This window comes from Salvelinus fontinalis, chromosome 4 (assembly GCF_029448725.1).
Source record: "Salvelinus fontinalis isolate EN_2023a chromosome 4, ASM2944872v1, whole genome shotgun sequence".
NCBI lineage: Eukaryota > Metazoa > Chordata > Actinopteri > Salmoniformes > Salmonidae > Salvelinus > Salvelinus fontinalis.
This window is the reverse complement of record NC_074668.1, coordinates 70,008,342-70,029,343: the sequence shown is the minus strand read 5'-3', so window position 1 is coordinate 70,029,343 and position 21,002 is coordinate 70,008,342. Positions and strand designations below refer to the sequence as shown.

The 21,002-nt window shown below is 40.6% G+C and overlaps 1 protein-coding gene across 2 annotated transcripts; it reads left to right on the top strand.

Moving 5' to 3' along the window:
- Positions 1 to 6,678: 6,678 nt before the first annotated feature.
- chrna5 (cholinergic receptor, nicotinic, alpha 5) lies at positions 6,679 to 20,692 on the top strand. Of its 2 annotated transcripts, XM_055921178.1 has the most exons (8): positions 6,679 to 7,264; positions 7,494 to 7,649; positions 12,347 to 12,498; positions 13,196 to 13,240; positions 16,414 to 16,523; positions 18,888 to 19,065; positions 19,232 to 19,939; positions 20,248 to 20,692. In XM_055921178.1, the coding sequence occupies exons 2-8, from the start codon at positions 7,571 to 7,573 to the stop codon at positions 20,404 to 20,406; spliced, it is 1,431 nt and encodes a 476-aa protein (XP_055777153.1). In that variant the 5' UTR covers positions 6,679 to 7,264; positions 7,494 to 7,570; the 3' UTR covers positions 20,407 to 20,692. The 2 variants fall into 2 exon arrangements, with proteins under 2 accessions (XP_055777153.1, XP_055777154.1); XM_055921179.1 differs by lacking the exons at positions 6,679 to 7,264; positions 7,494 to 7,649; positions 12,347 to 12,498; positions 13,196 to 13,240 and adding an exon at positions 13,250 to 14,898.
- The last annotated feature ends 310 nt before the right edge of the window (positions 20,693 to 21,002 follow it).

Sequence of the window (21,002 nt, the reverse complement as noted above, 5' to 3'; positions counted from 1 at the left end):
TTTCACAACAGTCAACAGTTTGATGCCAAAACATTGACAACAAATATATATTGACATAATCAAATAAACACATAAATATAAAAGGATATTTAATGCTGAAACCCTCATATTAAATACCAATGCTATTCACCAAGTTGATGGTTTATATTCAGGATATGTAACGGGTGTCGTCGGAAGGAAGAGACCAAGGCGCAGCGTTCTTTGAGTTCCACATAATTTAATAACGAAGTGAAACTTTGAAAGGACAAAACAATACAACGATCGAACAGCTTCGATGTGCAAACTACCTGCACACAAACAACAACACAATGCCACACAAAAGGAGGGAAAAGGGCTGCCTAAGTATGATCCCCAATCAGAGACAACGATAGACAGCTGCCTCTGATTGGGAACCACACTCGGCCAGAAACAAAGAAACACAAAACCTAGAAATAAAGAACATAGAATGCCCACCCCAAATCACACCCTGACCAAACCAAATAGAGACATAAAAAGGCTCTCTAAGGTCAGGGCGTGACAGGATAAGGTTTTACAGCTTTGTCATCTTATTAAATTACTTCACATATTTATATGTGATAAGGCCACACAGAGGTCCAGAGATTATTACAGGCACCTGTGATCATCTGAAATACAGAAAAGGGCCACTAGATGTCTTGTTATAGATTACATAAAATCCTTGAAAGATAATACAATTCTGGTAGTTTACTGGTAAAATTGTAAAGTTTCCAGTAGTATACCCTCCCTTTGCAACCCTAAATCTGATTGATATGTTCAGTTGTTGTGGTCATACTTCTACTGACTGTAGTGGCTGATGTCCATAAAAAGTAGGCTAGTCATGATGTCTCTTTCTGGAAGACAATCAGAACTAATGCACTGACAGATAAATCATTCTTCTTAAGAAATATGTGCTTATACCATATAAAATACATGTGTTTTACAGTACTTGCAACATATGGAACAATTGTAATTGAACTTACTTCTACAGTGGGATACATAAAGTACCAAATGGTTGATGTCACAGTCAGTTGAACCTCTGGTAGGATGGGTGACAGATAGAATGTTCAATAAACTATACAAACTGAAAATTGAATCATATCAACTGTATTGAACTTATAATTTGCCAAATACATACTGTTTGGAATGTGAAGTTTGGATTTTTGATAAACCGTTCTGTAAACAGTCAAAGTTTAGCAAGATACTTGTTTATATATTGTAACTGTAAATTAGTCCACTAGAAGTTTTGTAAGGAAAACATGTAAATGTTAACGAAAATGTGATACTTAAAAAAATTAACACATTTGATATAAAGTTCTACATGTTGCTGATGATTTCAATCGATAGCTTATGTACCAGGCCACTTCTCCTCTGCAACATAAGGGTGTGACACTGTAATGACGAAATGGCTTTGTTATGACAGTATGTCTAAATATGTCCAAAGCATTTGAGAAAGCTCCTCAAACAGACCAATGTTCCGGGTTTTGATTCGTTCAATGTGTGGTTACCATCATTAGTCTGAATAGGTAAGGTACAGTACGTCAACAATGCATTTCTCTGAAACCATCACTCCACACCACTGAAGTCTCAGCCAACATCATGGCAGCATTAGGACTCCTCTGGCTTGTGATCGGTGAGTATTTTCTACTGTTCAAGTAATACAAACATTTTCAGAGAAATATTGATGTTCATTTCCTGAACAAAATATTTTCGCTAAGTGTATACATTTTTCCATGCAGCCACAGCATCCATCCTTGTCAAATATGAGGGCGCAAAATCTGAAGACAAAAGTAAAGTATTTATGTATCTTTTTTTGTAGTGATTATTGATGAGTGTTTCATCAATATTTAATTACATCAATGTATAAAATGCAGTATATACCTTTAAAACACAAATGACCTTCTTAATAATGAACACACATTTAGGGGAAATCCTAACTTCCACTTAAGTTCACCCCTTATTGGCATTTGTTTTTATGCAGAGATCTACCCAGCAAAGATATTTGGACCATCTAATGTGACTGAAGGGGTAAATGTCCATTTTAAATGTAGCACTACTGGCATCAGAGTACCTGAGGACAAGTTAAATTTGTACCTTTGCAAGAATGGAGTTGGGATAAGAATTGCGGAGCTGGAGAAAGGTGAAGATGATGCTATTTTCACCATGAAGGATGTTACAAGAGAAGACTCAGGCAACTACAGCTGTGTGTACACCAGAGATAGACCTGTACCCAGTAACTTGAAGTCAACAGGGGAGAATTTAATAGTCTTTCATGTTGATGGAGAATGGAAAGGTAAGATTCTGTCAATATTTGTGTATAATGTATCTTTGTAAGGATAAGATTGCTATCCATACTGATTATTTGTCAATTTGTTGCGGTGCAGTTTGAATATTTGTCATTCAGACACATTTTCACCCAATATATTGCTTTGTAAAGAAAGGCTATATACTCTGACTCAGCAACAAGTTAAACATCAGCGTGTACTGTACACCAAAGTCTATTATATCAATGTTCTATACCTTTTAAACACAAATGACCTTCTTAATAATAAACACACGTACATTTAGGGGAAATCCTAACTTCCACTTAAGTTCACCCCTTTTTGGCATTTGTTTTTATGCAGAGATCTACCCAGCAAAGATATTTGGACCATCTAATGTGACTGAAGGGGTAAATGTCCATTTTAAATGTAGCACTACTGGCATCAGAGTACCTGAGGACAAGGTAAATGTTTACCTTTGCAAGAATGGAGTTGGGATAAGAATTGTGGAGCTGGAGAAAGGTGAAGATGATGCTATTTTCACCATGAAGGATGTTACAAGAGAAGACTCAGGCAACTACAGCTGTGTGTACACCAGTGATAGACCTGTACCCAGTAACTTGAAGTCAACAGGGGAGAATTTAATAGTCTTTCATGTCGATGGAGAATGGAAAGGTAAGATTCTGTCAATATTTGTGTATAATGTATGTTTGTAATTATAAGATTGCTATCCATACTGATTATTTGTCAATTTGTTGCGGTGCAGTTTGAATATTTGTCATTCAGACACATTTTCAGCCAATATATTGCTTTGTAAAGAAAGGCTACATACTCTGACTCAGCAACAAGTTAAACACCAGCGTGTACTGTACACCAGAGTCTATTATATCAATGTTCTTCACAGAGGGACTAAAAAATGTGGGAGGACAAGTGGGAGCAGGACTGGCAGCAGCCTTGGTCCTCCTGTTTCTGACGCTGTCTTTACTGTGGAGGTACTGGGGGATCCTGAAACAAAGTAAGTGAAGTTGACTGTTTCTGTTTGGTTTAGGACAGTAATCAATTCTTAACACCAAAATCTTTTACCTCCGTTTGCGGAGATCGTGTTCACAAAATGCTGCAGATGACGGCTCAATCGGAAATTCCCTTTAAATGTCAAACAAGCAATGTGGAATTTGGAATTTTTATAAACTAATCTGTAAACAGTCAAGTTTAGCAAGATATTTGTTTATATATTGTTACTGTAGATTAGTCCACTAGCAGTTCGTATTCATGAAACGCTGCAAATGACAGGTCAATCGGAAATCCCTTTTAAATGTCAATCAAGCTATTGTTAGGGGTGTGTACGGAGGTGAAGTCAGGTGCAGGAGATCAGAGTGTAGTAAACAGGCGCACTTCAAAAACATGGAGGGGAACAGAGGACTAAATACATGCAGTGTGATTATGGAATGAAAACCAGGTGTGTATGGAACAAGACAAAACAAATGGACATATAAGAAATGGAGCGGCGATGGCTAGATTGCCGGGGACGTCGATCGCCGAACGCCGCCCGAACAAGGAGAGGAACCGACTTTGGCGGAAGTAGTGACAGCTATAACACAAATCTAACGCGGATATGATTGAATCCCGGCCTTACACTCACCATGTCTAGCTATGTGACATGGTGGGGAAAGGGAACAAATGCTTGATGTTAAATGAAGTGTCTATGTATTGTAACACAATGGCTTAAGTCATTCCTTACTGTTGCTTTCTGTTACAGTGAGCATTGACCATCAACCAAGGTATAGCAAACCTACCAAATGAAAACAAAATACTACTTGATTTATCAATGTCCACATTGTTGAGACAGGAAATACAAATATTTTGACTCTTCCCTTAGTGAGAATCAAGATACGGATCAAACATACAGTCTAATCTCAGCTGTGCCAGGTACAGTATATCAGTTCATATTTTTACATTGCATATTTTGCATCACATATTTTTCATTTTCTCAAGTTATTTAAGAACTAAGTCATACTGTATGTTTTCTGTCTTTGATTTTCATATGCTGGATGTTCTAGTCGCAGCTGGTGTAATGTAAGTTTCTCTTCGTTTGCAATCCTGCTCTTACATTTCCTTCAGTATCAGGGACATGGATGAGGCTTATTGTTGGTATTTCTCTAATTACATATTTACATTTATGAGTTTGAAGTTCATTTTCTGTTTCTGTAGCTCTCCAACTGATCCTACAGGAGATGAGGCAATGTACAGTGTAATAACTAGAGGTGGGTACTAAAGAAGAAACAAGTAGAATAGAATATGTACATGTACTGTCTGATGGTGTAACGTTCGCCTAATTCCTCCTCCTTGGATGAGGAGAAGGAGTAAGGGTCGGACCAACACGCAGCGAGGTATGTAGACATGATGATTTTAATAATAATAATGAAGACGAAAATACACTTGAACAAACTACAAAACAACAAACGACGTTAAACAGACCTGAACATGAGAACTTACATAACACGAAGAACGCACGAACAGGAACAGACTAAACAAACGAAACAGTCCCGTGTGGTGAACGAACACAAACACGGAAGACAATCACCCACACACAAACAGTGAGAACAGCCTACCTTAATATGGTTCTCAATCAGAGGAAACGTCAAACACCTGCCTCTAATTGAGAACTATATCAGGCAACACACTAAACCCAACATAGAAACACAACACATAGAATGCCCACCCCAACTCACGCCCTGACCAACTAAACACATACAAAAACAACAGAAAACAGGTCAGGAACGTGACAGATGGGTTACAAAGGTAGGTTCATATCATACCTATTTGTATCTGTTGTCTGTTATATTGACGTAGAGGCAGCCCTGAACATCACACGTAACCACATACTACACAGGTTGATGAATGTTTAGCCACATACACACAGAGACCAACAGGCCTGTAGACAGAGGAAGGCAACGTGAGCAAAGACTCATAACAAAACTCAAGTTCCACACAACTCAAACTACAGTGCACTGAGGTAGCTATATTTATTTAAAGATACATTTAACTCTAGCGATTTGGTTTTCCACAGACACTTAATTCTCAGAACACTCAGTTAACTTTCTCTACATACAGTATCCAGCATGTTTGACTAAATCTAGCAACCTCTCCCCTCAGTGAAAAGACCAGAACAGCAGGGTGAAACGGCCATCTATGCCAAAGTGACCAAAACAAAGAAGGAGAAAGAAAAACAGGACCCTGTGTGCAGTCTGCTGAACAGAGAGGACACCGTGATACTGTAGTAGTGCTATACTGTAGTGCTATATAGTAAGGCTATACAGTAGGGCTATACAGTAGTGCTATATAGTAGGGCTATACAGTAGTGCTATATAGTAGGGCTATACTGTAGTGCTATATAGTAGGGCTATACAGTAGGGCTATACAGTAGTGCTATATAGTAGGGCTATACAGTAGTGCTATATAGTAGGGCTATACTGTAGTGCTATACAGTAGGGCTATACAGTAGTGCCTTACAGTAGTGCTATACAGTAATGCTGTACAGTCGTGCTATACAGTAGTATATGACATGTGAATAGAGTCTGGGGATATTAATACTATAAACCTAGGTGTCTGCCAAGATGTGTTTTTTAAATACTGATTTGGTTTTGAACTTCATTTGATGCAGTCTGCAGTCTGGGTGCTATCTTTGAGCCTAGCAAAGATGTAGATGACATTATTCGACCTTTTATTCAATAAAAACAAACCAAGCTTGAATAAAAGCAATATTAGTTCAAACAAAGTGTTAAGCCAATTTTTTCCACAGGTTTGTTATGCCAACATGAAAATATGAACTAAGACACACAAATGAATAATAAGACAAGACCGAGACATACATAGAGAAAGAGATGTGGACAAAGGAGAATATGTGGCAGGCTAATGTGGTTACAGTGTTTCTATAGAAAGCCCAGTCTAATGGGAGAGGGAGACAGAGCTTAGTAATAGACAAGCCGCCATCATCATGTCTCCCAGTAGAGGGGGAGAGGGGAGGAGGAGAGAGGAGGGAAAGAGTGGGAGGCTGGCTGCACCATACAGTATTACCACTTCTCCACACACACCATGACCCATGGGGTAGGCAGAAGAGATTTTTTCCTTCCAGCATTTTCCATTTGCTGTCACTCTCACAAGGCGTCATCATCATAGACCCGTGTCTCACACCAGATGGCGTCACTCCTACACAACGCTCGTCCCTCAACCCATCAGTGCAGACGGCTGTCCCGCTATCTGACGTGAGACAATGCATCATAGTATGATGGAGTTATGTAGTATCAGGGGTATGGATGCTGTTTATTAGAGAAGCTCTCAACACACACATACAGATACACACATGCTCCTCCACCCCTATTAACCCTGCCATTAAACCTGAAGCAACAGTCTGAAGATACCTTAGTTAGACGTACAGCTGAGGCAGACTCGCTGCTAGCCACTGTCTGTGGGGAGAGAACGAGAGAGAACAACATCAATGTGCTGGATCTCTGTAGGTAGAGCTGCTAGGGCAGGGCTTGCAGTGTAGACACTTGGCTGTGGATAGGCTACAGGCTGCAGGCAGTGTGCTGCTGGGGAAGATACCTGGTAGTAATTAGTGATCAGACTCTTCTGGGAGAGTCAGGGGGGCTGGCTTTCTGGAGGAGGTAGAGGAGGAGCGAAGAGGAGAGAGGGGGCTGGTTTTCTGGAGGAGGTTGAGGAGGAAAAGGAGGAGAGAGGAGAGAGAGCGTGCTACCGTTCATTTAGAGGCAGCAGCAAGAGACTGAAGCATCGTCTGTCTGAGCTGAGGCAGGGCTGCATGGAATGGAGGAATACTAGAGAGCAGCGCTGCGTGTCTGTCTGTCGACACTGTCTGGACTCTCACGCTGCATTCAGGATAGATTGTGTGTTGAGTGGATGATAGGAATAGAGGATGCAGGTCTGATATGCACAGTATGTCTGTTTGTGATCATATGTGTATAGGTTTGTGTGTGTTCACTACATCCAAGCAGGTGAGTGTAATGTGTTCGCATGTACACTGTTGTGCATGTGTGTATTTGTGAAATGTGTAAGATGAAATGTATGTGTTTGCAAATGTGCAAATGAGTTTCTATGTGTATGCATTGCGCCCCTGTATTCATGTTTGTGTGTACATGTAAGGTATCTAAACAGATGCATACATATCCCATAACTTCCTCTGTTTGTGCACTGTGACGTGATTCTCTTGCTGTGTTTTCCTAGACTCTAGTTGTGTTGTAGTCATGGCTGCCTGAGGGACTGCTCCCTGGCTGTGTGGATCTGGAGCCCCCTCTGATATCATGCTGAGAGCTGGGCCAGCGGCCACCACTCTAATCCTGCTGCTGTCATACTGCTGCTGCCACCTGTGCCACTCTCTGGGTAAGTTCTCCCTACAGTATCACTGCGGAGGACAGGGAAGACACTCTCAGAGTGATGGGCCATCAGAGATGTTATCAGACTGAGAGATACCCACTCTGCACAACTAGGGTAATCTACTGGGTACAGGATGATAAGGAGATGAGCGGCAGGGCAGATGGAAAGTCTGAGGATGGGAGATAGTGAAGAGGCAACGCCAGCTGAGACTAATACTAAATTAAAAGAGGAACTGATGAGGGATGCTCATTAACAGATGGGCTGAGTAATGGCAATATGACCACTCAATATATCCAGACCGAATGTCCCTTTTAAGTAGATTTCTAATCAAAGTGTATGGTCTCAGAGACTTTGCCAATGTTTGTTATTAAAGTGAGTGATTTGGTTTCCTGCTCTCAGTTAATTCAGTATATACGATACGCAGCCCTGTCTGGTTTAGTGCAGTCATTTCCTGTGGTTGGTGACCTTCTGTTCAGCTGGGAGAGGTGATGAGCTGAATAAGGCAAGAAATATCTCTATTAACAACTTGGGGAAAGAACGTCAGAGTTCTAATAACTCTGTCCAGTCAATATCAGAAGTATAAGCTGGCCAGCCCAGATAGCTCCACACGGCTGCCTCCTCCATGCCAGCCAACCTGTGCAGATACAGGATTGATTCTCGCACTGACTGACGCTGACTGTAATTTGTTTTGGATAAGAGCGTGAGCGTCTGCTAAATAACTAAAATGGAAAAATGTAATGGAGCTCCTCTTATGAAATTCTGTCCTTCGTTAGTGGACTGGGTTAAATAACATGGGCTGTGTGGACTGCAGAAGAGGGTTAGGAGATGTGTAAGGTCACAGATTTTAATCTGTCATCTCTTGGGGTGTTTTTGTAAACCCCACATTTTTGCGATGACTCATAAAATATTCACATCTTTCATCAGTACAGTACACAGCCAGGGATCCTCTGGAGAGATAGTCTGGCCTAATGCCTCACTGGCCACACAATCAGGTTACACTAATTGTAGATACACTACCGTTCAAAAGTTTGGGGTCACTTAGAAATGTCCTTGTTTTTGAAATTAAAAGCATTTATTTTGTCCATTAACTAAAATAACATAAAATTGATCAGAAGTACAGTGTAGACATTGTTAATGTTGTAAATTACTATTTTAATGGAATATCTACATAGGCGTACAGAGGCCCATTATCAGCAACCATCACTCCTGTGTTCCAATGGCACGTTGTGTTAGCTAATCCAAATTTATTATCTTAAAAGGGCAATTGATCATTAGAAAACCCTTTTGCAATTATGTTAGCACAACTGAAAACTGTTGTTCTGATTAAAGAAGCAATAAAACTGGCCTTCTTTAGACTAGTTAAGTATCTGGAGCATCAGCATTTGTGTGTTCGATTATAGGCTCAAAATTTCTTCTTTAATCAGAACAACAGTTTTCAGCTGCGCTAACATATTTGCAAAAGTGTTTTCTAATGATCAATTACCCTTTTAAAATTATGAACTTGGATTAGTTAACACAACGTGCCATTGGAACACAGGAGTGATGGTTGCTGATAATGGGCCAGCGTACGCCTATGTAGATAGTCCATTAAACATTTTCATTTATTTTATTTCACCTTTATTTAACCAGGTAGGCTAGTTGAGAACAAATTCTCATTTACAACTGCGACCTGTCCAAGATAAAGCAAAGCAGTTCGACACATACAACAACACAGAGTTACACATGGAATGAACAAACATACAGTCAATAATACAGTAGCAAAAGTATATATACAGTGTGTGCATATGAGGTAAAATAAGGGAGGTAAGGCAATAAATAGGTCATGGTGGCGAAGTAATTACAATATAGCAATTAAACACTGGAATGGTATATGTGCAGAAGATGAAGGTGCAAGTAGAGATGCTGGGGTGCAAATGAGCAAGATAAATAAATAAATACAGTATGGGGATGAGGTAGTTGGGTGGGCTATTTACAGATGGGCTATGTCAGGTGCAGTGATCTGTGAGCTGCTCTGACAGCTGGTGCTTAAAGCTAGTGAGGGAGATATGTGTCTCCAGCTGCAGTGATTTTTACAGTTCGGTCCAGTCATTGGCAGCAGAGAACTGGAAGGAAAGGCGGCCAAAGGAGGAATTGGCTTTGGGGGTGACCAGTGAGATATACCTGCTGGAGCGCGTGCTACGGGTGGGTGCTGCTATGGAGACCAAAATCTTCCATTTCCAGCTACAATAGTAATTTACAACATTAACAATGTCTACACTGTATTTCTAATCGATTTGATGTTATTTTAATGGACAAAAAATGTGCTTTTCTTTCAAAAACAAGGAAATGTCTAAGTGACCCCAAACTTTTGAACGTTAGTGTAAGACTGAGCATTTATAACACAATCTATACACTGGATTAGAGATATTGTAAAGGGTTGGGAAGTGGTCTTTAGATTGTGTTTATCATTCAATCATGACAATGCATGCTGAATTGTTGCTCCACTACAAAAATCAAAGAAGGCACCTATAGTGTAGTCCATGTATGTAATGGCCTTGCTCTGTGAGGATGTTCCAGTTATGCAGACTCTTCCCCTCTGATTTGATATAGATGTCTTTGTTCAGTTTAAATCAACAGTGTCCCGTGGTTCTGAGCCTACTTGCTGGTGTTAGTCTAATGAAGGACAACAGAGCCAGCTGCAGAAGATATTTTGCACGAGTTGTCTTTACCCACTTAAATTATTTTTATTTCATAAATACCTTATTTAAAAAGTATTACTTAGCTAATTGCTAAGTTACTACTTGTAATGACATACAATAGATGATGGTTGTACTATAGGTGTTATATGACACATTGTTGGATCATATTTAAATTGGCTTTCACAAAGGGTAGTGTTCAGAATCTCCCAGAGAAGCCAGACATGGAGCAGGATTTTCCACAGGAAGATGTGCTGGGAGACAGAAAGTGTAAAGATGATGAATCTGCTAATCACAGTGATATTGACTGAGGTCTAAGAATGCTGCTATTGATCCTGAGCCTGAGGATGACACAGGGGTGTTAACTGTCGTCGGCCCCGCATAGGGCCTGTCATCCTCAGGTAAATTTACAGCCATATTGAACGCACGTTAAAAAAAGCCAATAAGCACGTGGGGAATGATTTAAGAGCATTGTGTCCCTCGAGAATTGAATCAATACTTCCTCATTTTCTCTGCGCTGGAGAGCTGTTTCCAGCAGTAATACAGCAACTTTACATCCTTCTTTGATCTAAAGTGCTGAATATAATAATTGAATCCAGAGATTTGCTTGTGCTTAATTCTGCATTTACAGAGGCTAACTCTAGATTTTCCTCCCAGTCAGCAGTTGTATGTGGACTAGAGTGACGGCTGATGTCTTTAATATGGAAGGTGCACCTTCGGTCTCTCTCTGTCTAAAAACCCAGCTAGCCCTTAGGGGGCACAAAGACCTCCCTGTGTCCTTCACACATAAAACGCTTCCTCTATCTAAAGCTCCATCCTCTAGCCTTTCTCTCCATCATCAACCCCCCTAGGGCCTACACCACCAGGCTGTCATGGATACCAGCATGCCACAGAGGCCAGCTGATGCACTGATACAATGAGGTATCCATCAACCACAGTCACAACATCAGACCCATCTGTAATGAAGTTATGGAGAGTAAAACTCATTGGGGCTTCCTTCCTCATAATCCAGATAGAAAACACACTGAGACAAATTAAATTAGACCAGAGCGGGGGATGACTGACTGAGGATTTACAGAGATAGAGACACTAAATAGAACAGAGCTGATAGGAAGAAACACATTAGTGTTGGATGATGGAAGGAGGCTGACTAGACTGGCAGCCCACACTATTGAACCCTTCCCACTTGACACTGGTGGTGGCATCACACACATGGAACAATGGAGTCATATTTAATCTCTCCATGTCTATGCAGCCGGCTGACAGTGAGTCGTCAATTACGGAGGAAATTGGTGCACAAATGCAACCCTGGCTGCTATCTATAGTTTATACTGTGCCAAACCTTCATCAGATCTTAAAGGTTTGGACAGACTTTTATTGCCTGAACCACAGCCAAGTGACTCTTACCTTTAATCACTGTTTGATTGTTTATAGGCCTACTTCCATGGTGAAGAACTGGGGATGAAGCACCACTCTGTATTGGTAGCAGAGGAGTCTCGTCCAGGGAGGAAGAGGAGGATTAATTTGATGGAAAAAACAATAACATATTATTCAAAAATCCTCCCTGTAAATAAAATTACACCTCTGTTATACACACTAACATATCTGATCAAACATACTAGTTTGCAGAGAATTCTAACAGGAAGGACACACTTGACCTTTGTCTCCTTCCAATGAGAAGTGGAAAGCACCAAATCATGAATAAAAGGTATTGACTATGTTGCCATGACAAAGTGACAGTTAGCTTTCTTCCTCTGTAGATAGTGAATGTCTGGTCCTGGTCTGAGGGTAAACAGGGACCAGAGATGTGATTGCCATGATGCTGAGAGCCCTGGGGCGATTTCCTGCATGTTAAACTGGAGATTGATGGGGTTATTGACAAAGTGTCAGGTGCCAGGGACTATGAATCATTGTCAATGTGCTTTAGCTGGGCTGAACATGGGCCATGAGCTGTTACCAGGATAATGCCCCCTGTTAACACGTCGCTGACATGATACAGGCTAATGTGGTGTTTCCCTGTCTCTATAGGAATCCCTAAACTGTCCTCCTATGCCAAGACAGAGGACAAACTGTTCAAGAACCTCTTCAGAAACTACCAGAAATGGGTGAGGCCTGTGGAATACCTCAATGGCACAGTACGGGTCAGATTTGGACTGGCCATCTCCCAGCTAGTGGACGTGGTGAGAAAAATATGATTATTTTGGGATATTGTGGTTGAAGATACCTTAATAGAAAATGACTCAAGAGAAAGTGAAAGTAACCCAGTAAAATACTACTTGAGTAAAAGTCTAAAAGTATTTGTTTTAAAATATACTTAAGTATCAAAAGTAAAAGTACAAACCATTTTAAATTCCTTAAATTAAGCAAACCAGAAGGCACCATTTTTTTGTTTTGGATTTATTTATCAGTAGCCAGGGGCACACTCCCAACACTCAGACATCCCTTACAAATGAAGAATGTGTGTTTAGTGAGGCCGCCAGATCAACGGCAGTAGGGATGACCAGCGATGTTTTCTTCTAAGTGTGTGCATTGGACCATTTTCCTGTCCTGCTAAGCATTCAAAATGGAATGATTACTTTTGGGTGTCAGGGAAAATGTATTGAGTAAAAAGTACATTATTTTCTTCAGGAATGTAGTGAAGTAAAAGTAAAAATAATCAAAAATATAAACAGCAATGTACAGATACCCCCCCAAAATTACTTGAGTAGTTTAAAGTATTTTTTACTTAAGTACATTACATCACTGCAAAGAATATATCACTATAAATATATTTAGACTAATTTACATTCTGTTTTTTAACACATTTACACACATACTGACAGTATAACAACACAAAGGTACAGATAAAACCTTTACAGTATGGTCTCTCCATTACAGGACGAGAAGAACCAGTTGATGACAACCAATGTGTGGATGAAACAGGCAAGATCTTAAACATATTTGGGGGGGCATAGTATATTTAAGTGATATTTCCCGAGAAGCCAGTGTTTGGAGGATAAATTAGCACGGGTGTTGTTATGCCCGAGACGAAGTCGAGTGCTGGCAAACCATGCCAATATGTCCTCCAATCACCATCTTCCAGGGCATTATCACCTTTATACAACGGGTTACCAACATATTTAAATAATGATTAGCATATTTTAATAAAAAAGTTATTTTGAGGAATTTATTCATACTATTTCATCGTTCCACAAGATATAGTCCTGACACAAATCTAGGTGTTGCTGCCCAAGCCGGCTGGTCGTTCATTCTATCGGTTTGGTTCTCAGAGACGTGACCCAGTTGTTAAGTATTTCTGTTCTGTATCTATGGACGCGACCCAGTCGCTCGTTCTAAATATTCTATTGCCATACTGGCTGGCAATGTTCTTGCTTGCTAGTTAGCAAACTATGGCTAACTTACAGTCTCGTCAAACAGTGCAGACAGAATAACAACAGTAGCTGCATTTGTTTAAGCTGTTTTCTAGTGACATTTATTTGGATACATCCATAACAATGATTATTCGCGATTTCACCTGCCATAGAAAATGTGCTCTCTCATCAGAACACTGTTGTTCAGAGGAGTTAGCCAACAACACAGCTAACACCATCACTTCAAACTGAAGCTGGAAAGACTGCAAACTAGCTGCACTTCATTTATTCTACCTGTTTCTAATGACATTTCTTTGTATATATCCCCCCAAAAATTGACTGGCTGAGAAAAGCTGCCTGCTTGTCTGCCTTGTCCCGACTCCCGACCCCTACACGTTCATTACTATGGGACAGCTGGAGATCAAATTTCAAAATGAAACAATGGTACAAATGTCAGAGAGACAGACATCAAGGTTTTTCAAATCTCCACTATTGAAAACCAATTGCTAGTCTAAAAGAAATGGGAGATAATGTCTAGATGCTTTTTACATTTGAGGTCATGTTTATAAATTGTCTGGCTGGGCTGATGAGACAATGGATTGCGCAGTGAGATTGAACAGTGCAAATAGGCATTTCAACCTCACAGCTTTAGCCAGTGGTTACTTGTGGAATAGACACTGACTGGAATGCGGTTTTAACCAATCAGCGTCCAGGATTAGACCCACCCATTGTATAATTCACAACACTCTACAGCGGTGGTTCCCAAACAGGGGTACTAGGACCCCCGGGGGTACTTGGCCTATCCAGAGGGGGTAATTGAAAAGACTCATAAGTCTATAGGGTTACATGCACATAAGCGGGTACTTCAGGGGTACTCCAGGCAAAGCAAAATTCAGTTGGGAGTACAGTAACCAAAAAAGGTTGGGAACCACTGCTCTACAGCAGCGTCAGCTAGACATACAAAGGCGACATGGCATTTAGAGTAACAATCAACCTCCCTTCCCCCTGCATGTCCCCTTGTCCTGGTGGCATTTCATGAAAAGCTCACATCTTCATTTCTCCCCACCCTCCTCCACCTTCCCTTGTGCCCACACGAGCCACCCACTTTGCAACTCCGGCCCCCCGGCAGCCTGCCTTGCCACCCAGCACTCTTGGCAGCTTAATTCATATCCTCTGACTGCATCGGCTCTCTGCAGCCAGGGAATCATCACTCCAGACCAGGGTCTACAGGTCAGCCTCTCCCTAGTCTGCCACAATGACAAACAACTCCATGCAAATCAGAGGACAGAGGGCAATAGTTAACATGGCCACAGTGGTGGAAAAAGTACTAAATACTCATCTTGAGTAAAAGTAAAGATACCTTAATAGAAAAAGACTCAAGTAAAAGTGAAAGTCACCGAATAAAATACTACTTCAGTAAAAGTCTAAAAGTATTTGGTTTTAAATATACTTAAGTATCAAAAGTAAATGTAGTTGCTAAAATATACTTAAGTATCAAAAGTAAATGTAGTTGCTAAAATATACTTAAGTATCGAAAGTAAAAGTATGAATAATTTAAAATTCCTTCTATTAAGCAAACCAGACGGCACCATTTATTTTACAGATAGCCAGGGGCACACTCCAACACTCAGACATTGTTTAAAAACAAAGCATTTGTGTTTAGTGAGTCCACCAGATCAGAGGCAGTAGGGATGACCAGGGATGTTCTCTTGATAATTGTGCGAATTGGACCATTTTCTGCCCTGCTAAGCATATAATGAGTACTTTGGGTGTCAGGGAAAATGTATGGAGTAAAAAGTACACACTTTTCTTTAGGAATGTAGTGAAGTAAAAGTAAAAGTAGTCAAAAATATAAATGGTAAAGTACAGATACCCCCCAAAAAGACTTAAGTAGTACTTGAAAGTATTTTTACTTAAGTACTTTACACCACTGCATGGCCACATCTATTCATCAGCGGTGAATGAGGACATAAAGTTGAAGATATGACTCTGTACACGTCAGTGCTTCTCTCCCACTATCTACTTTATTTGGCCATACATTTTTATATCCACCATGTGACGATGCAAAAACTCTGAGAAATGACATCTGCTTATCACAGATATGCAGTTGCATTGTTACACATACACTGTCCTCAGAACAGCCTCAATTTGTCAAGGCATGGACTCTACAAGGCGTCGAAAGCATTCCACAGGGATGCTGGCCCATGTTGACTTCAATGCTTCTCACAGTGTTGTCAAGTTGGCTGGATGTCCTTTTGGTGGTGGACCATTCTTGATAGAAATGAGGTACTGTTGAGCATGAAAAACCCAGCAGCGTTGCATCTTTTGACACAAACCGGTGCACCTTGAGCCTACTACCATACCCCGTTCAAAGGCACTTAAATACTTTGTCTTACCCATTCCCCTCTGAATGACACACATACACAATCCATGTCTCAATTGTCTCAAAGCTTAAAAATCCTTCTTTAACCTGTTCCCTCCCCTTCATCTACACTGATTGAAGTGGATTTAACAAGTGACATCAACAAGGGATCATAGGATCATAGCGTTCACCTGGATTCACCTGGTCAGTCTATGTCATGGAAAGAGCAGGTGTTCTTAATGTTTTGTACACTCAGTATATAGTGTAGTGCAATCAAATTTCTCTCAGGAGAAAAGTAATTGATGGTGAGCTCCTGCAGCAGTCTTGTCAAATGGATCCACTTGTAAAAAGAGATGACTCATCCCTCTCTCTCTCCTGTTTAGGAATGGTTGGACATGAAGCTACGCTGGAACCCTGATGACTACCTGGGCATCACTAACATCAGAGTCCCCTCGGACTCCATCTGGATCCCAGACATTGTGCTCTATGACAAGTAAGTACCATGCCCATGTCTGACAACAGTTTCGAACAAAAGATGGTACTGATATTGAACTAACACGTTCTGTGCAATATAATCTCCACATTAGGGTTGCAAAGGGAGGGTATATTACCAGTGCTTGACTTGGGCCGTAGCTGTCCGGAACGCCGTACTAGCGCAACGTACAGCTCCTCTTTAAAAAACAAAGTAGTCTTTCGCTGGCCCAGATTCACACACAGAGCCAAAAAAGGTTGATCAAAACGGAATGAAGGTGGGATCTTCATTGAATAGCAATGGCGATTCGTTTCCTGATTCTGCTTTGTTCAAATGTATTTGTCGCTAGTCTCTGAATCTGTGAGTACCAATATAAACTGTTCGAGATAGCGCAGATTGAAAATGTGCTAGGCTGAATGGCATGATGACCGCTCCAAATTGTCAAATTAGGGTTTGAAAGGTCATGAAAAGTCATGGAAATCAGTTGAATAATTGTTTCTGATGTAATTCATAAAAGCACACTTTTAAATATGGTCAATCAATTAAAAATAATTAATTAATATACTTATCAGCCATTATCGGAATGACCCTTTAGTGCGTGTCTGTGGTGTTGCGTGTGAGCCAGTGCGAGTGGACGGTTGCCCGAGGAGAAAGAGCGCGACAATTCCAGCAGCGGTTATTCAATAATGACAGACAGACTAACTAGATCACCAATTCAAAATATAACTTGTTGCAGTTATCTCGCTAGTTAACTAACGTATAGCTAACTAAGCATTCATTTCGTTGTTGCCTTTCCACCGGCACTGTAGAGCCTAACCGCAACGTTAAACTGGGATTCCCCTCTAGTAGGCAATTACAGTAGACATGTAATTGCGATAACGTTAAAATATTCTAAGAATAGCCTAATTGACAAATAAGTTGCTGTGCATAGATCTCCCTCGAAACATGAATATCTGTGCCTTATATATAAACAGGTCTAGTTAGATACCTTGCTTTGAAGTAGCCTACCTTATCCATTTGATCCCTAATTCATTGAATTGAGAGAATCATTTTATAAAGACAAAAGTATTTGTTTGTATTGTTGAAAAAGCCAAGCCTTCACACCCTGGAGCTCTCCAGATGGAGTGTTGACCACATGTTGACAACGTGTGACTAACAGTCCATCTCTATCTGGGGGGCTAAGTGCCTTGATCAAGGGTAGGAGAGCAGGGGAAAAAAGCGGTAGGTATACATGGAATCAGACACTGCAGCTTTCCAGTGTCAATAATGGTTACTTTTCATGTAGGCTACAATAATAGTCATGAAAAAAAATGGTTGAAGGTCATATAGAAGTCATGGGTAAATTAGTTTAATCCATTAACAGTGAATAATCATAGGTCTCTATAACATAATGTCTAATGGAGCGACTTGGAAAAATACAGCTCCTGCACTACTTCCATCCCAAGTCAAGCACTGTATAATACTGGAAACTTTCTACGTTTACCAGTAAACTACCAGAATTTTGGCGTCTTTCATGGATTTTATGTAATCTATTACAAGACATCTAGTGGCCCTTTTGGGTACTTCAGATTATCACAGGCGTCTGTAACAATCTCTGGCCCTCTGTGGCTGCTTTTACACAGGAAGCCCAATTCTGATCTTTTTTCTACTAATTGGTCTTTTGACCAATCACATCAGATCTTTTCACATCAGATCTTTTTCAGAATTGATCTGATTGTTCAAAAGACCAATTAATTAAAACAATCGGAATTGTGTAAATGCAGCCTTATCACATAAAATATCTGAAATAATTCAATAAGATGATTTTTTAAAATTATAAAATAGAATGAAAAAGCTGTAGAACATTAACCTAAATATAAACCATCAACTTAGTGAATACCATTGGTGTTTAATATGAGGATTTCAACATGTTTTACTATGTCAGTATGTGTTTGTTGTCAGTGTTTTGGCGTCAAACTGGTGGCAGTTGAAAAATAAGTAAAGAGTTGGAAACGTTGCAGAGTTAATTGAAAATAATGCTTTTGTTGATTAAATGCTTTTTTAATTAATTAGGTTATTTTCTCTTGAACCGTATGGTCTATCTACTAGAAACTCATGGACAATATGGACACAGATATAATCAATTAATACTATATATTCATATTTTTTTTTAAATATGTTTTTCAAGTATAAATTACGAAAGTTACGATAGATTGCCATAGATTTTCTGTTAAATACCAAAATTACTGAAGATTCCAGTAACTTTGGGAAATTACCAGTAGCTTTGCAACCCTACCAGCATAGACTATATTTTGAACAGCACAAATTCAATTAATCCAACACATCAAGAAAAGCCTGATTCAATCCCGTAGAAGATAAACAGATCTTAACCCTTTCCTCTAACAGTGCCGATGGACGTTTTGAGGGCTCTGTCACCAAGGCTGTTGTCAAGTATGATGGCACCATCACCTGGACACAGCCCGCTAACTACAAGTCAGCCTGCATCATCGATGTCACCTTCTTCCCCTTTGACCTGCAGAACTGCTCAATGAAGTTTGGCTCCTGGACCTATGATGGCTCACAGGTTGTAGCCTACACAGCATTGTGAAACAGTCTACAGTATATTAATGACCATACAGTATTTAATTGATGTCAGAAATGTGTTAATCTCTTGTTTATACTTTGGGGAGTTAAAGGGAAGATATGTCTGTTGATGTTTCATCTTTTCTTACCTTGTATTCATTCAATAGGTTGATATCCTCCTGGAGGACTTCCATGTGGATAAGAGGGACTACTTTGACAATGGTGAATGGGAGATAGTGAAAGCGACAGGCAGCCGTGGTCTGAGGATGGACGGTTCCTGCCACTTCCCCTTCATCACCTACTCCTTTATCATCCGTAGACTGCCGCTCTTCTACACCCTCTTCCTCATTATCCCCTGTATCGGCCTTTCCTTCCTCACCATCCTGGTCTTCTACCTGCCCTCCAACGGCGGGGAGAAGATCTCCCTGTGCACCTCTGTGCTGGTGTCCCTCACCGTCTTCCTTCTCGTGATCGAGGAGATCATTCCGTCCTCCTCCAAGGTCATCCCTCTGATCGGGGAGTACCTGGTGTTCACCATGATCTTTGTCACGCTCTCAATCGTCATCACCGTCTTCGCCATCAACATCCACCACCGCTCCTCGTCCACGCACCAAGGCATGGCACCCTGGGTGCGCCGTATCTTCCTGCACAGGCTGCCTAAGCTGCTGTGTATGCGCAGCCACGTGGACCGCTATGCTACCCCAGGCGGGGCCAGGGCAGGACTGGCAGGGAGAGAGGGAGTAGTAGGGGGCATTATGAAGGGTTCTTCACCAGAGTCCACCCCTCATCTCTCCTCTAGGAATAACCTGCAGGCTGCTTTGGACTCTATCCGCTACATCACCATGCATGTGGTCAAGGAGAATGAGGTCAGAGAGGTAAGATCCCATTGAGTTACAGAGAATCAGTCTGCCCCTGCAGTATCAATGACAAAGTTGGCATGAGAGAATATTGTGTTTGTTTGTTATGATTTGAACACCATTCAAAATCAATTCTATAGTACTGAATTTAGGTTTTTGAAGTCTTACTGTAATTCTCTCTATATATTCATCATCTCCATACTGTATATTTGTCTCCATCCTCTGATTGTCACATGCAACTGCACCTCTGAGTGCAAAGCCCTCCCAGCCTGTGTCAACGAGGTCATGTGTTGGAGTCTGAAGGGCGTTTTGGTCTCTCTCTCCAGGTGGTGCAGGACTGGAAGTTTGTGGCTCAAGTTCTGGATCGTGTGTTCCTGTGGACCTTTCTCCTAGTCTCAGTACTGGGCTCTGCTCTGCTCTTCATCCCTGTCATCTACAAATGGGCAAACATCATCGTCCCCAACCATGCAGGCGGCAGTGGATAAGACTAAACTGAGACTAAGTGCACTGAGCACAATAAATGCAGATACACTACAGTCAGTGCAGAAGAAGAAAGACTTACTCACATGTGTGTGTGGGAGACCAGTTATAATTGCAATGGATTCTAGTTCCATCATGATTCTTGATTTGTGTATATGAATGAGGGATTATTGTCTCTATGTTGCTGTATCTGTTTATAGATTAAATTAACATACAATTGTTTTATATTCTGGAAGGAGGATACCTCCCTATAGGCATATCTCACAAAGTAAAGTATAACAATGAATACAATTCTCCAGGTTACTGTCTTTCTTGCCTCCCACCATTCACCATTACCCTTTTATATGACCCATTACCTTTTATGTTTAAGTCGACGTTAACCTTTTATATAAACTTTTTAAATACATTACCCTTTTATATACACTACCCTTTTATATTACCCTTACATTACACGTTTCTATTTTATTAACTCTAGGTTAGTAAAATACAAAATAAAATACAGTTTGTTTTTAACAGTGGCTACATTCTCAGAAAAGCAGTATTACATAACAACATCAAGAAAAAGTTTCATTATAATCCGCTTGAATAAGCTTCGCTGAAG

Coding starts and splice junctions, on each gene's coding strand:
- chrna5 (XM_055921178.1), top strand. CDS start 7,571: ATGCTGAGAGCTGGGCCAGCGGCCACCACTCTAATCCTGCTGCTGTCA. Junction 19,066..19,231: donor GGACCTATGATGGCTCACAG/GTTGTAGCCTAC, acceptor TTCATTCAATAG/GTTGATATCCTCCTGGAGGA. Junction 19,940..20,247: donor AGGAGAATGAGGTCAGAGAG/GTAAGATCCCAT, acceptor CTCTCTCTCCAG/GTGGTGCAGGACTGGAAGTT.